The sequence below is a fragment of the Dendrobates tinctorius genome, unplaced genomic scaffold (genome assembly GCF_039654945.1).
Source record: "Dendrobates tinctorius isolate UK_male_01 unplaced genomic scaffold, ASM3965494v1 ptg000158l, whole genome shotgun sequence".
Classification (NCBI taxonomy): Eukaryota; Metazoa; Chordata; class Amphibia; order Anura; family Dendrobatidae; genus Dendrobates; species Dendrobates tinctorius.
In genome coordinates this window covers 12,596,696-12,610,199 of record NW_027361825.1, presented here as the reverse complement: position 1 = coordinate 12,610,199, position 13,504 = coordinate 12,596,696, and the positions used below count along the sequence as shown (strand labels likewise).

Below are 13,504 nucleotides of genomic sequence, written 5' to 3'. Positions count from 1 at the left end.
TAATGTATGTACACAGTGACTGCACCAGCAGAGTAGTGAGTGCAGCTCTGGGGTATAATGCAGGGTGTAACTCAGGATCAGTAATGTATGTCCACAGTGACTGCACCAGCAGAATAGTGAGTGCAGCTCTGGAGTATAATACAGGATGTAACTTAGGATCAGTAATGCAATGTATGTACACAGTGACTGCACCAGCAGAGTAGTGAGTGCAGCTCTGGGGTATAATACAGGATGTAACTCAGGATCAGTAATGTATGTACACAGTGACTGCACCAGCAGAGTAGTGAGTGCAGCTCTGGGGTATAATGCAGGGTGTAACTCAGGATCAGTAATGTATGTCCACAGTGACTGCACCAGCAGAATAGTGAGTGCAGCTCTGGAGTATAATACAGGATGTAACTCAGGATCAGTAATGTATGTACATAGTGACTTCAGCAGAATAATGAGACCATCTCTGCAGCATAATACGAGATGTTTTATCCAGGATCAAGGTGTCTCTTCTTCCTGTGGCTAGGGTTGGATTACACAGGTCTGCGACTAAAAAGCTGTTTGATTATTTTCATCTAATTTCCATGTATTTTGGTGTGCTGAAAACGACAAAAATATTGAAAAAAAATCCTGGACGTCAGGATTTGCCACAAAATGCAAAATTCTCTTCAAATTTAGTAAATTTTTCTCTTTTTTTTTTTATCATCTTAGGGTTTTGAAAGTCAAAATTAATATTAATTAATTCACATCAATGCATTGAAGATATACAATGCCAAAAAAATATAACTTTCAAAGAAAAGAAGTTGCAGAGAGCTAATGAAACCAGCATCAACATGTTGCAAGCTGAACGAGCGGGCTCTGACATGCACGGGCTTGTTTCAATTGTTTTATCTTGGTTCTGGCCTGTTCACACTTTTTATCTCCGTTTGTGTTAGCTCGTCATATTCAACAGTGTTTCCCAAAATTAGCATTATGGCTCAGCGGAAGTGTATTAATTCGCCTGACAGTTTCTGTCAGGGCTGTGGAGTCGGTAAGCCACAGTTGCGACTCCAACTCCGACTCCTGGATTTTATCAGGCTCCGACTCCGGCTCCGACTCCTTCATAAATGGCCAATTCATAACAACAAATTTACTGTTGTAAAATATTAAACATCGTGCTTATTCAGTTTCTCACCATCATATAAGTAATCAGACCACTTAGAGCAAAAACTACATTTATTAGAATACAATTAGAATATAGCAAATAACTTTTATAAACTTTTCTAAACTGTAAGTAAATATGCAATAAACACTTTTATGCAGTTAATAATAAGAAATCTATAAATTTGTCCTCAGAAAAAGTATTGCCTCTGTCAGATCCTCCTTCATGGATGCCCTCAAATCTGATCTAATTATTTTGAGAGCAGAGAACAACCTCTCTACACTAACTTGTGTTGGTGGCAAAGCAGTAACCACTCGGGCAACATCTCTGACAATGTCAGGATACAGAGGAATCGCTTGTTGCACTGTTATTTTTGATGAACGGTCAAATTTCTCAATTTCTTTTAGTGCACATGAAAAATTCTGCTGAAATGTACTGACTGTGTTCCTTGATGGGGATGACTCTTCTTCTATGCGGGAACGCTTTGCACGGTCCTTGTGATCCAAATATTTTTCGAAATTAAATTCTTCATCAGTTGATGATGAGGGTGAAGATGTGGCAGGACGACCAAATTCTTCTTGTTCCTCCTGACTGTTCTGCAACCCTTTCATCCTTACTGCTATTTCAAACAGAGCTTCTTTTCCTTTACTTAGCTGTTGATCATCTAGAAGAATCCGATGCATTGGGTCTACATAAACAGCTGCCAAAAGAATGTTATTTTGTAATAGTAGCTCCTCTCTCCGTTTCATTGATGTAGCAATGCCACTTGCAATTAACCCTCCTCTTTGGGACAGGCAAAACATCAGGTTCTTCCACTCCTTTAAGAAAATACCTGGAGTTAAGTCCTCTGCTTGTAATTTTTTAGTCACTGTAAATGGGTGCTCTAGCAATTTTTCCAGCTCAGTCACCTGATTCCACTGACTTTCATTTAGCGTCAGTTGAGGGTTAGCCATGTCTACAAGAAAGGTTTTCAGTTCAACCAAGCGCTGAATCATTAAGTAAGTACTGCCCCATCGTGTGGCTTGATCAATAATTGCCCCTTTTCCAGCACGTCTCTTCAAAATTGAGTCAACTTTAGGGGTTCTGGCAACAGTAGCCAATTTTCTCACCTTGCCAATTAGTGCAGCAGCATGTCCTTCTTGCAAGACTGTCTCTTATAGCCAGCTGTAGCGTATGCACAACACAGCGCATGTGATGAATGAAAGAACATATTGACACAGTTTCAACAAGATCATCTAAACTATCATGTTGCTGTTCATCTGAAGCAACTTCAGTTTGCTCCTCAGTTACAATACTGTGTTCCTCTATTTCAAACATTTCTGTGTCTGTGGACCCAGAATGTTCTTCTAGCTGCTGGTCACCATCATTACTCTCATTCATTAGCTTAATAGTACTTATCATATTTGAAGCATTGTCAGTTACGACAGAAAGAACTTGCTCTTTTTTAAGTTCGTAGTCTTGCAGAACCTTTTCCACCAAGACCTGGAGAAACTCACTGGTGTGATGAGCTTTGGTGTCTTTTACTGCCAATGTCTTGGTAACTATTTCATTTTTGTCACAAACAAATCGGACATTGATGGCAAAATAGTTCACTCTGTGACGTGTGCAGGCATCCATTTTAAGAAACAGAAAGCGTCCCTTGAGAGTTTTTTTAAGTTCTTCCTTTTGTTTAAAAGCTTCTTCGATTACTAATTTTCTAATACTCTCTCTCTCCAGAGAAACGCCAAGCTTGCGGGACATTTCCCCATTCAGACACATAAAAGCTGGTCGTGAAAATAATGAAATAGGCACGCTATCCTTTACAACAAGCTCTATGATCTGTTTTTTTAAATGTATCTACTGTCATTGTCACAGTAACTTTGTCACTGACAAAATATCTTGCAACTGATGGCTGCAAAGTTCTCTGCTCCTTTGTTTGGCTGGAAGAGCTGGGCACTGGTTCATTGGTTTGGATGCAGTCTTTCTCATCCACTGCTTTCAGTACTTCTGGATGAAAGCGCTGTAAATGTCTCTTTTAGATTAGAAGCTCTGGTAGGAGCATTTTTATCTTTGCCTGAATATGCACTCATCTTGGCTTCACAGCATTTGTTTTCGTCTGGATCATTTGTCATACACTGACAGACATAATGTTTTCTATCTTGAGTGATGGTGAAATGTTCAAATACAGCTGATTTAATGTGATGCTTCTTTGACGTTCTCAGGTTTTTAATTCTGCATTCACAATCCAAATGACAATTGTTTTTCCTAAAAACAATTGTACAAAATTATTGCCAGGTCGTACAACTGATATAGTGGTCAGTAATACTGTTATTATTCCTCATGTACTCACAGTTAACTGATGCAAAGTTTGTTGAAAGGATAATACTTCTTACAGTCTTCCTCTTCTGAGTAGCAGGCAGCTGTGAGATGCTAGGAAGACGCACACCTAGTATGATCTAGTCTAGAGGAGGAGCTTTACTACTAAGAATTTGCAACACATTTTCACTTTCAGTTTCATACATTGTAAGTAGGGGGGTTGGGGCAGCATGAGGTTAACCAAGTATAAGCTAGATAAGGGCAGTGGAGAACAGTGACACACAAGAAGTAAGAAATGTCTCTATCTCCAGCAGAACTGCTTATCACTGTTGTTCATAGTTTGATAGAACATATATATTTGAGTAACATTTATAAAATTCATATGAAAGTTCAATTATGAAATATTAATACATTTTTTTTAAAGCTGGAGTCGGTACATTTCTACCGACTCCGGCTCCGACTCCAACCAAAACTAACTCCGACTCCACGACTCCGACTCCACAGCCCTGGTTTCTGTAACATTTGTGGTGAATATACAGTGCTGAAGCAACAGCTGAGTATTACACACTTTATGAAAAAAAGTATACTTCGTATATTTCGAACTAAAGCTTGGAGATCAACATAAAGCTTGGGCGCATCATAAAGTGTACAAACGGTGTGTTGAGGACCTCCGAAATTGCTTCAAGGGTAAGAAAAAAGCTTTCCGTTATGGGATTCCTATGGTATGGCAAGAGCAAAAGAACCATAGTGACGATTGTTACTTTAGTTCATGCGATGTGAAAGGGTATAATTCAAAATGGAAGCATTCCATTTCATACCCCAATATTCACTCAGCAATTCGTCCCATCCCCCATGGCACAGATATACCAGTACCTAAGGCCCCTGCTACCTTGGAAGAGATAACTAGCTCCGATGAAGGTGGAGTCATACCTGAACCAAATGATGAATCAAGTTCTTACTTTGAAGATGATACAAGACCAAAATTGTTTTCCCAGGAGGAGATGAATGATTTGGTAAGAGACTTGAATCTTCCCAAAGATGCTGCTGAGTTACTCGGATCAAGGCTCAAAAGCAAGAATTTTTTTTGTTGCCAGGAGTGTCTTTTTCATGGTTCAAATATCGTGAAGACGAGTTCGTTAAGTTGGTTTATTGCATTGATGTCGAAGGTTTGATGGGTCAATTCAAAATACAATATGATTCAGCGCAATGGCGTCTTTTTATAGATTCTTCAAAAAGAAGTCTCAAAGCAGTTTTACTCCACAACGGCTGTTTTTATGCTTCCATCCCTGTAGGTCATTCCGTACACCTCAAGGAAACCTACGAGAACTTGGAATTGGTTCTTTGTAAACTTAAATAAGAAGACCATGGTTGGCAAGTGTGCGGGGATTTGAAAGTCTTGTGCATGCTGCTCGGGCAACAAGCTGGGTATACCAAATACCTTTGTTTTCTGTGTCTATGGGACAGTCGAGAACGACAAAATCACTGGACCAAGAAGAATTGGCAGCCGAGGGTGCTCACAGTTGGTGAAAAAATGTCCTCCGAGAAACTTTGGTTCCTCTCCATAAAGTTCTTCTACCACCTCTCCACATCAAATTGGGATTGATGAAGCAATTTGTAAAATCACTTCCAAAAGATGGAGAATGCTTCAAATACTTGGTCACGAAGTTTCCAGGCCTCTCGGCGGCAAAATTGAAGGAAGGTGTGTTCGTCGGACCAGACATTAGAAGGCTTATAGCTGATCAAGAGTTTATCAATACCATGACGCATCCTCAAAAAGAAGGGTGGATTGCAATTAAAGAGGTCTTAGAGAAATTTTAGGCAATAACAAAGACCCTGACTACAAAAAAATCGTCGGACGAATGCAGAAAGCATTTCAAGCTTTAGGTTGCCTGAGTTTGAAAGTGCATTCCCTCCATTACCACCTTGACAACTTTCCTGAAAATTTGGGAGCTGTGAGTGAAGAGCAAGGTGAACGATTCCACCAGGACATTAAAGAGATGGAAAGACGATACCAGGGAAGATGGAGCATTACAATGATGGCAGACTACTGTTGGACGCTTCAGAGAGACAATACAGATGCTACTCACAAGCGTAAATGTACCAAGAGAAGCCTCACAGGGAAGAAAAATCGATTTTAGTGTGTGTTAGTGAGCTCATTGCAGTTAAAAAAATGATTTTCATGAAACATTTGTAATAAAAAATTAATTTTATGAGTCTGTTTCACTTATTTTGAGGTATTGTCTTATTTAACATGGTTACTTAAATTGTCAGATAACGTGATGTCCTATGACAAAACGGAGGTCATTTTCGGATTCAGCGCACTCAAAAACATAAAGATTACGTGGAATAACCAAAACAGCTCTTGAGAAAATTTTTTTTGCAGACCTGTGTTATTTATAAAGATGGGTACAGTTATACACAGTGGTGTAGATACAGGGTGTGTGAATGTTTGCCCAATAGCTTCTCCTAAGTAATCACGAGCCTGCGCACAGCAATAAACTTCTCCTTCGGCTCTTGCTGCTGTACTGTGGTGGTGGTAGGCATAAGACTGGCTCCCTCTTCCTAAGCTTTAGCTAAGGGCAGCGATCCTTGTGTGTCACAAACTGCACAATGTACTTTTTTTTTTTTTTTTTTTTTTTTGATGAATTTGAGAACAAAAGAAAAAATTTAGTTTTTGCAAAGTAGCTCCGCAAAGTCCAGAAGGAGCATCGCTAAGGTGGGGCTGGTAAGGCGTGCACCCTTGGTGCTAGGAGTCAGGGGGTCACCAACAAATTGGGTATAGTGCTGCCCTGGAAGGTCTCCTAAATCTTGTACAGAACTAGTGAGGAAACTTTGGCCATTACTAACAGATTTTGAATCCGGTTGAGTGGACAGGACATAATGGAGTACAGAAGAAAACTAGGGCATGGTTACTCAGCCGTGAGGCTTGGAATTCCTTCATCTGACCTACTGTACTTCTCTTCATCAGGTACCCAAAGTTGGCTGCCAAAAACCCAGAATCGAACACAGCTGGACTTGATGTCTTTGCCAAATTCTCCGCCTACATCAAGAATCCCAACCCCTGTCTGAACCAAAGTAAGTGCAAAACGCCTGAAAACCCGGGGACTGGTAGTCTGCACCCAGAAGCATGAAACTTGGGAGCAAATCCAAAAAGGAGGGTGCACAAACCATAGCAGCAGCTCCTTCCCTGGAGAGGGGAATGGGGTTCAGTTGGATGCGTCCCTTATTTGTGTGGATCCAATCTCCATACATTATGCAATCATGGGAATAAAGCACACTAACATGAAGGTGCTATCAGTGTGTCAAGAGTGGGAGTAGAGGGTTGCATTCACAATCCAACACAATGGACAGCACTTTGAACACATTTTATAAGTGGTCATAAACTTGTAAATAACTCAGGAAAGAATAAAGTTACATTAAAACCACCATTGTTTTTCTTGTGAAATTCTCAATAAGTTTTATGTCAAATGATCCTCCTCCCATTGGAAAAAATAAAGTTTGATCAAAAATGGCCGACTTCAAAATGGTCACCACCCGTCTTGAAAAGTTTCCCCCCTCCCATATACTAATGTGCCACAAACAGGAAGTTGATATCACCAACCATTCCCATTTTATTTAGGTGTATCCATATAAATGGTCCACCCTGTGTATGTATGTGTGTGTATATATATCTGTCGTGCCTGTGTCTGTGATATATATTTATTTTTGTATCTTCTGTATACTACAAAATGTAAGATAAAGCCATTAGCAGAGTAAAACAGCCCTGAGCCCAGTTACTTCCAGCAGCACGGGCCATGAGCATTTATCTACCGATCTCCTGATCGCTGGGACCAGCAGACGCCACGTTGAAGGTTGTATGAGGGCTGCGATCAGTGAGATCCTGACAGGAAGGGCACGGTAAAATCCTGTGCCCGGCTGTTTCCCAATTTCTTATGGAGCCTCGTTCGATACAAGATCCATGATTAATGGTCTCCATCTATATTCAGAAGGGTATCTTTTCCTATAGCCCCCATCTCACCCTCTATGGCCTGATGCAATAGTAGTCCTCAACAGTCTGGGAAGGGGAAAGCTTCACTTTTTGGCTTGTACTCCAGAAGTCTGGAAGCCCCGTCACTATCGGTCACAACCACAGCTTCCTCCCTCCGCCAGTACTTGCTGACTGCACATGATTTCCGTGGTTTGTGTTGTGCATGAGGTCATATCTCGCTCCAGGGAGTTTCCTCTGTTGCAGAAGCAACAAGAGACACAAGTAACATAGTTATGAAGGCTGAAGGAAGATCTTATGTCCATCTAGTTCAGCCTATTTTTAGTGCAGCTGTTCTGCATTGTTGATCCTGGGGAAGGCAAAAAACCCACAGAGTAGAAGCCAATTTTCTCCATAGGGAAAAAAAATTCCTTCTCCTAAGCTGGGTCAACCATCTACCTATAGTATTCTGTTATTCGTAACCTTCTATACTGTTACTCACAAGAAAAGCATCCATTCCTTTCTTAAATTCTTTCAGTGAGTTGGCCATCACCACTTCCTCAGGAAGAGCATTCCAGAGCCTCACTGCTCTTACCGTGAAGAACCCTCTTCTATGCTGGTGCAGAAATTGTCTTTCCTCCAAACGAAGAGAATGCCCCCTTGTTCTTGTCACAGTCCTTGGTACAAACAGTTCATTGGAGAGATCTCTGTATTGCCCTCTGATATACTTGTGCATATATATTAAGTCTCCCCTAAGTCTTCTCTTTTCTAGAGTAAATAGACCTAATTTTGATAACCTTTCTGGGTATTGTAGTGAACCAACTCCATTTATCATTTTAGTAGCCCGCCTTTGAACCCTTTCAAGTTCAGTAATGTCTTTCTTGAGCACCGGCGTCCAAAATTGCACACAATACTCCCAAGTGTGGTCTGACGAGTGATTTGTACAGAGGGAGAATTGTTTTCATCTCGTGTCCCCAGACCTCTTCTAATGCATCCCATGACCCTATTTGCTTTGGTGGCAGCTGCCTGACACTGGGCACTCCAATTTAGCTTCTTATTGACTAAGATGCCTAAGTCTTTTTCCATGTCTGATTTCCCCAGCAGTTTCCCATTTAGTAAGTAATTGTAGCATCTGTTTCTCCTTCCCATGTGCATAACCTTACACTTATCTGTGTTAAACCTCATTTGCCATTTTTCAGCCCAATTCTCCAATTTACTCAAATCTGTCTGTAGTTGCAAACTGTCCTCCTTTGTGTTAACTACCTTACGTAGTTTTGTATCATCTGCACATACTGATATTTTACTGTGTAAGCCATCCACTAGATCATTAATAAATATATTAAATAGTAGGGGGCCCAATACAGAACCCTGTGGTACCCCACTAGTATCCCTGGCCCAATCTGAGTATGCACCATTAATAACCACTCTTTGTTTTCTATCACTAAGCCAGCTACCTACCCATCTACACACATTTTCCCCTAGCCCAAGCTTTCTCATCTTACTTACCAATCTTTTATGTGGGACAGTGTCAGATGCTTTAGAGAAGTCGAGATAAATTACATCCAATGATTCTCCTTGGTCCATTTGAGAGCTTACATCCTCATAGAAGCTGATCAGGTTAGTTTGACAGGAGCGATCCTTCATAAATCCATGTTGATATGGAGTTAAACATTTATTAACATTGAGATATTCCATAATGTATCCCTTAGAAACCCTTCAAAAATTTTACCCACAACAGATGTTAAGCTTACCGGCCTATAATTTCCAGGTTCCCTTTTACAACCCTTTTTGAATATTGGTACCACATTTGCTTGCCACTAATCAAAAGGAACAGACCCTGTTTCTATAGAGTCTTTAAATATAAGGAATAGAAGCCTGTCTATCACATTACTTAACTCCCTTAATACCTGAGGGTGAATGCCATCAGGGCCTGGTGATTTGTAAATTTTAATCTTACTAAGGCGGTTCTGCACTTCTTCCTGGGTTAGGCAGGTAATACTTAATGGGGAGTATGCAAGTCTTGACAAAAAGTCGGCAGAGCTGCAGTGTAAAGCATGAGGGACAAAGCAGCAACCTGAGCTTTAAATAAGAAGGGAGACTTTTCCAGACTCTTGTTACTGACTGTATAGTATGCTATGTGTCAGTAAGTGACTGACTGAGTGCTGAATTTGCTGTATACTCTATGCTCTTTCCGTATGTCTGCACTATCTGTATACGGTCCTGGTGTAACCCAGTCCTTCTACTCCCCCAGCTCTGGAGAAAGGCCTCCTGAAGGCTCTGCAGATTCTGGACAATTACCTGAACACTCCCCTCCCGGAAGAAATAGACGAGAACAGCGCTGAGGACGAGACCGTGTCTCACCGCAAGTTTCTGGATGGAGACGAGCTGACGCTATCGGACTGCAACCTCCTCCCTAAGCTGCACATAGTACAGGTGAGAGGTGCCCAGAGCCTTCCAGGATGATCTGTGATATGGACCTGGGGAAGCAGCGATGCAGGTTAAAGCATGGGGGAAGGGTGGTATGAGCTTTAGAATAGAGAGCTGGTGTGTCTCAGATTTTACTTTTTAACCTAGACTCCTACACAGCTAAAGTAAAGTTAATGACGAAAAGCGGGCAAAAATGGTAGGTAAGAAAACATCTATTAGCACAGACTGAAATACGAAGGTGCTCCTCCAACCTTCCTTGTATGCAATAGCAGAGAGAGAAAAATCAGCTCCATCCCCCCTCATCCATGTTTCGCCAGTTTATATGAAATATCTTTCTAATCCCGGAAATGGCACCTCTCAACCCTTCCCTACCTGCTGGGTTCTTAAAATGGCACCTCACCCGCCCTGCCTGCTGAGCCACTGAAATGGCACCTCTTGCCCCCTCCCTGCCTGCTGAGCCACTGAAATGGCGCTTCTCGCTCCCTCCCTGCCTGCTGGGCCCCTGAAATGGCATCTCTTCCCTGCCTCCTGGGCCCTTGAATTGGCACCCCTCTCCCTGACAGCTGAGGCACTGAAATAACACCCCTGGCCCCCTCCCTGCCTGCTGGGCCACTGAAATGGCACCTCTCGCCCCCACCCTGCCTGCTGAGCCCTGGAAATGGCACCTCTCGCCCCCACCCTTCCTGCTGGGTCCCTGAACTAGCCCCCACGTCCCCTATCTACGTGCAGCTTCCTGCAATATCACGTTTCACCACCTCCCAGCCTGCTGGCGCCTGATATGGTGCCTCTCGCCCCCTCTCTACCTGCAGCTTCCTGAAATATCACATCTCGCCCCTCTTTTTCTACAGGTGGTCTGTGAGAAGTATCGAGGCTTTAAGATCCCAGAAGAGTTCAGTGGAATCCAGCGCTACCTGACAAACGCCTACAAGCGGGAAGAATTTGTTAGCACATGCCCTGCCAAAGCTGAAATTGAACTGGCATACGCCCAGGTGGCCAGACCCCTCAACTAGCAAGACCGCTCTTCAAGAGGGAGAGGAACTCCTCCTATTTAATCTCTTTGTGATAAAAATAAAACAAAAAAATGGCTTATGTTCCTTTAAGGAGGACAGAGTTTTGATTTAGCCTGTCCAACTGCCACTTAATAAATCTAAAAACCTCCTCCTCTAGCTGGGGGCACTGTTATATGGCCCAGGAACAGTGTAGTTCCCATAGGCTGTCTCTGTGTGGCAGTGTAAAGGGTAAATTACCTGTGCCTTTTTTTATATTGTATAGAGAAAGGAGATGTTTCTGCTGTGCCTTAAAGAAGACCTGTCACCAAGTCAAGTGGGCAGATTTTGCTTCCTTTTTACTTCTGCTGCTCCAGTGTTTTGTTTTTTTTTTTTTATAATATGGCCTTTTTTAGTACAAATTTTGTATGGTCTTCAGAGATGGGTGTGACTCACAGGGTCCTCAGGGGCGTAGCCTACATAATTACTCTGAGCCATACCTCCTTAGTAAAGAGCCATAAAAAGTATCACTAAATAAGAACATGTCTCTGGAACCATATGGCAGATTTATAAAAAAAAAAAAAAATTGGTCACTTTTGGCCTAGTGACAGGTCCTCTTTAATTTTTATTTTTTATTTTTTTTTACAGTTTGTGGTCCAATATAATGGGTGATTTTTTTTTTGATTTTTTTTTTTTTTTTTTTTTTTTTTTTTTCTGATCAATGGCAATGTTTTAGTACTGTAGATCGGCTGAGACAATCAAAATATACAATTCTTGCTACCTCTTCCTGGAAGAGCTTCCTATAATACACAGTAGTCCATATAGGCAGAATTTTTTTTTTTTTTTTAATAAGGGCTATGGGATCACATACTGAGGCCACTCACATCTGCCACATGTGCCTGATAATACCCTCCGGCTGTAAATATGATGAGGGACCAATATTAAGTTGGGGACCCCAAATGTACATTTTCTGATTTAAAATTCTCCTTCCTGGCCGATTTGTTGTATTTTTCTCCAATTAAGCAATTAAAGGGGTTCTCCAGTTTTTGGTTTTTTCATATATACTTACTTAAAAGGGTTGTCTCATAAACAGAAATGGATGATTTTTGCATCCATGTGTTCGTTGGGGGAGCCCAAGGAGTGACATATTTATCACCTTTTCTACAGATGGGTCATAAATTATCTTTATGGGTCAACCCCTTTAATAGAGTGGATGTGGGGCATTTAAAGCCCCTCATTTATCAATCAGAGCAAAAGCGTGAAGGACTGAACATATGTAGTGACTGCCCGTTCATTTTAATAGGAATGGTGTAATACTTCATTTCTCCTGCGGTAGTGCTATAGGGAAACTGAACACTTACTGCCAGGTTCCAGCAGTGATCACCAGTGATCAATGGTGGTGCCGGCAGTTTAAAGCTCTGTGATTAGCTTACCAGAGGAACCTTGTAAGAATAAAGTTTCTACCTTTTTAGATAACGAGACCATTGAATATAACTGGTTTGCGGAGAGTATATCACTTACGATATTAAGAATTCCATGTAGTTCTGTAATAGTAATCACAGAAGGGTTTTATTATAGGTGGAGAACCTCTTTTTCACGGCACTTACCCTTAGTTATGTTTCTATGTGACTACACAGGGGCCCTCAAGGATCTGGGCACAAAACCTGCCATTTATAGACTTTATTTTTGTTGTATATTTCTAATAAGATGCCTTTTTGTTTTTTGATTAACACACGACAACCCCAACCTAGCCCTCTAATAGCAGACGCTGAACCTTAGTTTTGATTAGCCGATGACAATGTCGCCCCCTAGAGTTTAACTTTTTGTTTATTGTAATAGTTTGGCTAGGACTCATTCTCACTTTATAAACCCGACACAGAAGTTGTATATTATTAAAAAACAGCCTGAATATTCACAATTATATTAAAAACCAAACCTGAAAACCCTATCTTGGAGTGGAGTCTATGTATATGAGCTAAAGAAAAAATATTTTTTTTTTTTTGTTTCCAAAAGCAGTGCCACTTTCGTCTACAGGGTAAATCTGGAATTGCAGCTTGAATTGATTTACATGAATATGAGAATCTCTGCCTATGGGCAGGAGTGGTGCTGAACCTTACGCCTTGTTCAGTTGACATCTGAATGATGTCTTAGAGAATGTGACTCTCCCATATAAATTGGTAAAAGCAGCGTCTCTCTCTTCTGCTGGTCTGATATTGCTGCACACTACAGAATCTCTCCAGGCCTGATGTCAGATACGGCAGAAAAGGATTGTACCAATATCCCCTTCACCTTACTGGTGAAGGACTTTATGGAAACAGAGGGTGTGAATATTTGTGCAAAATGTTGCAAAAGTCATACAACTTACAGTGACATGCAAAAGTATTCACCCCCCTCCTTGGCACTTTTTGTGTTTTGCTACCTTGCAAACTGGAATGTCACTGTTTTTCTATAGGGTTTTTGCATCAATCATGTAAAGAACATGCCTTCAACGGTCAACATTTTGATGCTTGCTTCATAAGAAAAAGAAAACAAATAGGACAGAATAACCGAAAACTTTAGTGTGCATAACTATTCACCCCCCCCCCCCCCCAAAAACCAGTACTTCGTAGAGCCTCCTGTTGCAGAAATTTCAGCTGCAAGTTGCTTTGGATAAGTTTTCCCCATCTTGCCATTGGGATTTTTGCCCATTCGTCAAGGCTTAAA

General features: G+C 41.3%; 1 protein-coding gene across 3 annotated transcripts in view; it reads left to right on the top strand.

Annotated features, from left to right (window-relative positions):
- The window catches only part of CLIC1 (chloride intracellular channel 1), a 39,896-nt gene extending 27,147 nt beyond the window's left edge, over positions 1-12,749 (top strand). For all 3 annotated transcript variants that reach the window (XM_073548980.1, XM_073548978.1, XM_073548979.1), the window contains exons 4-6: positions 6,393-6,499; positions 9,640-9,821; positions 10,664-12,749. In XM_073548980.1, the coding sequence (XP_073405081.1) occupies positions 6,393-6,499; positions 9,640-9,821; positions 10,664-10,825 (451 nt within the window). In that variant the 3' untranslated portion in view covers positions 10,826-12,749. The remainder of the gene's footprint in view (positions 1-6,392; positions 6,500-9,639; positions 9,822-10,663) is intronic.
- The last annotated feature ends 755 nt before the right edge of the window (positions 12,750-13,504 follow it).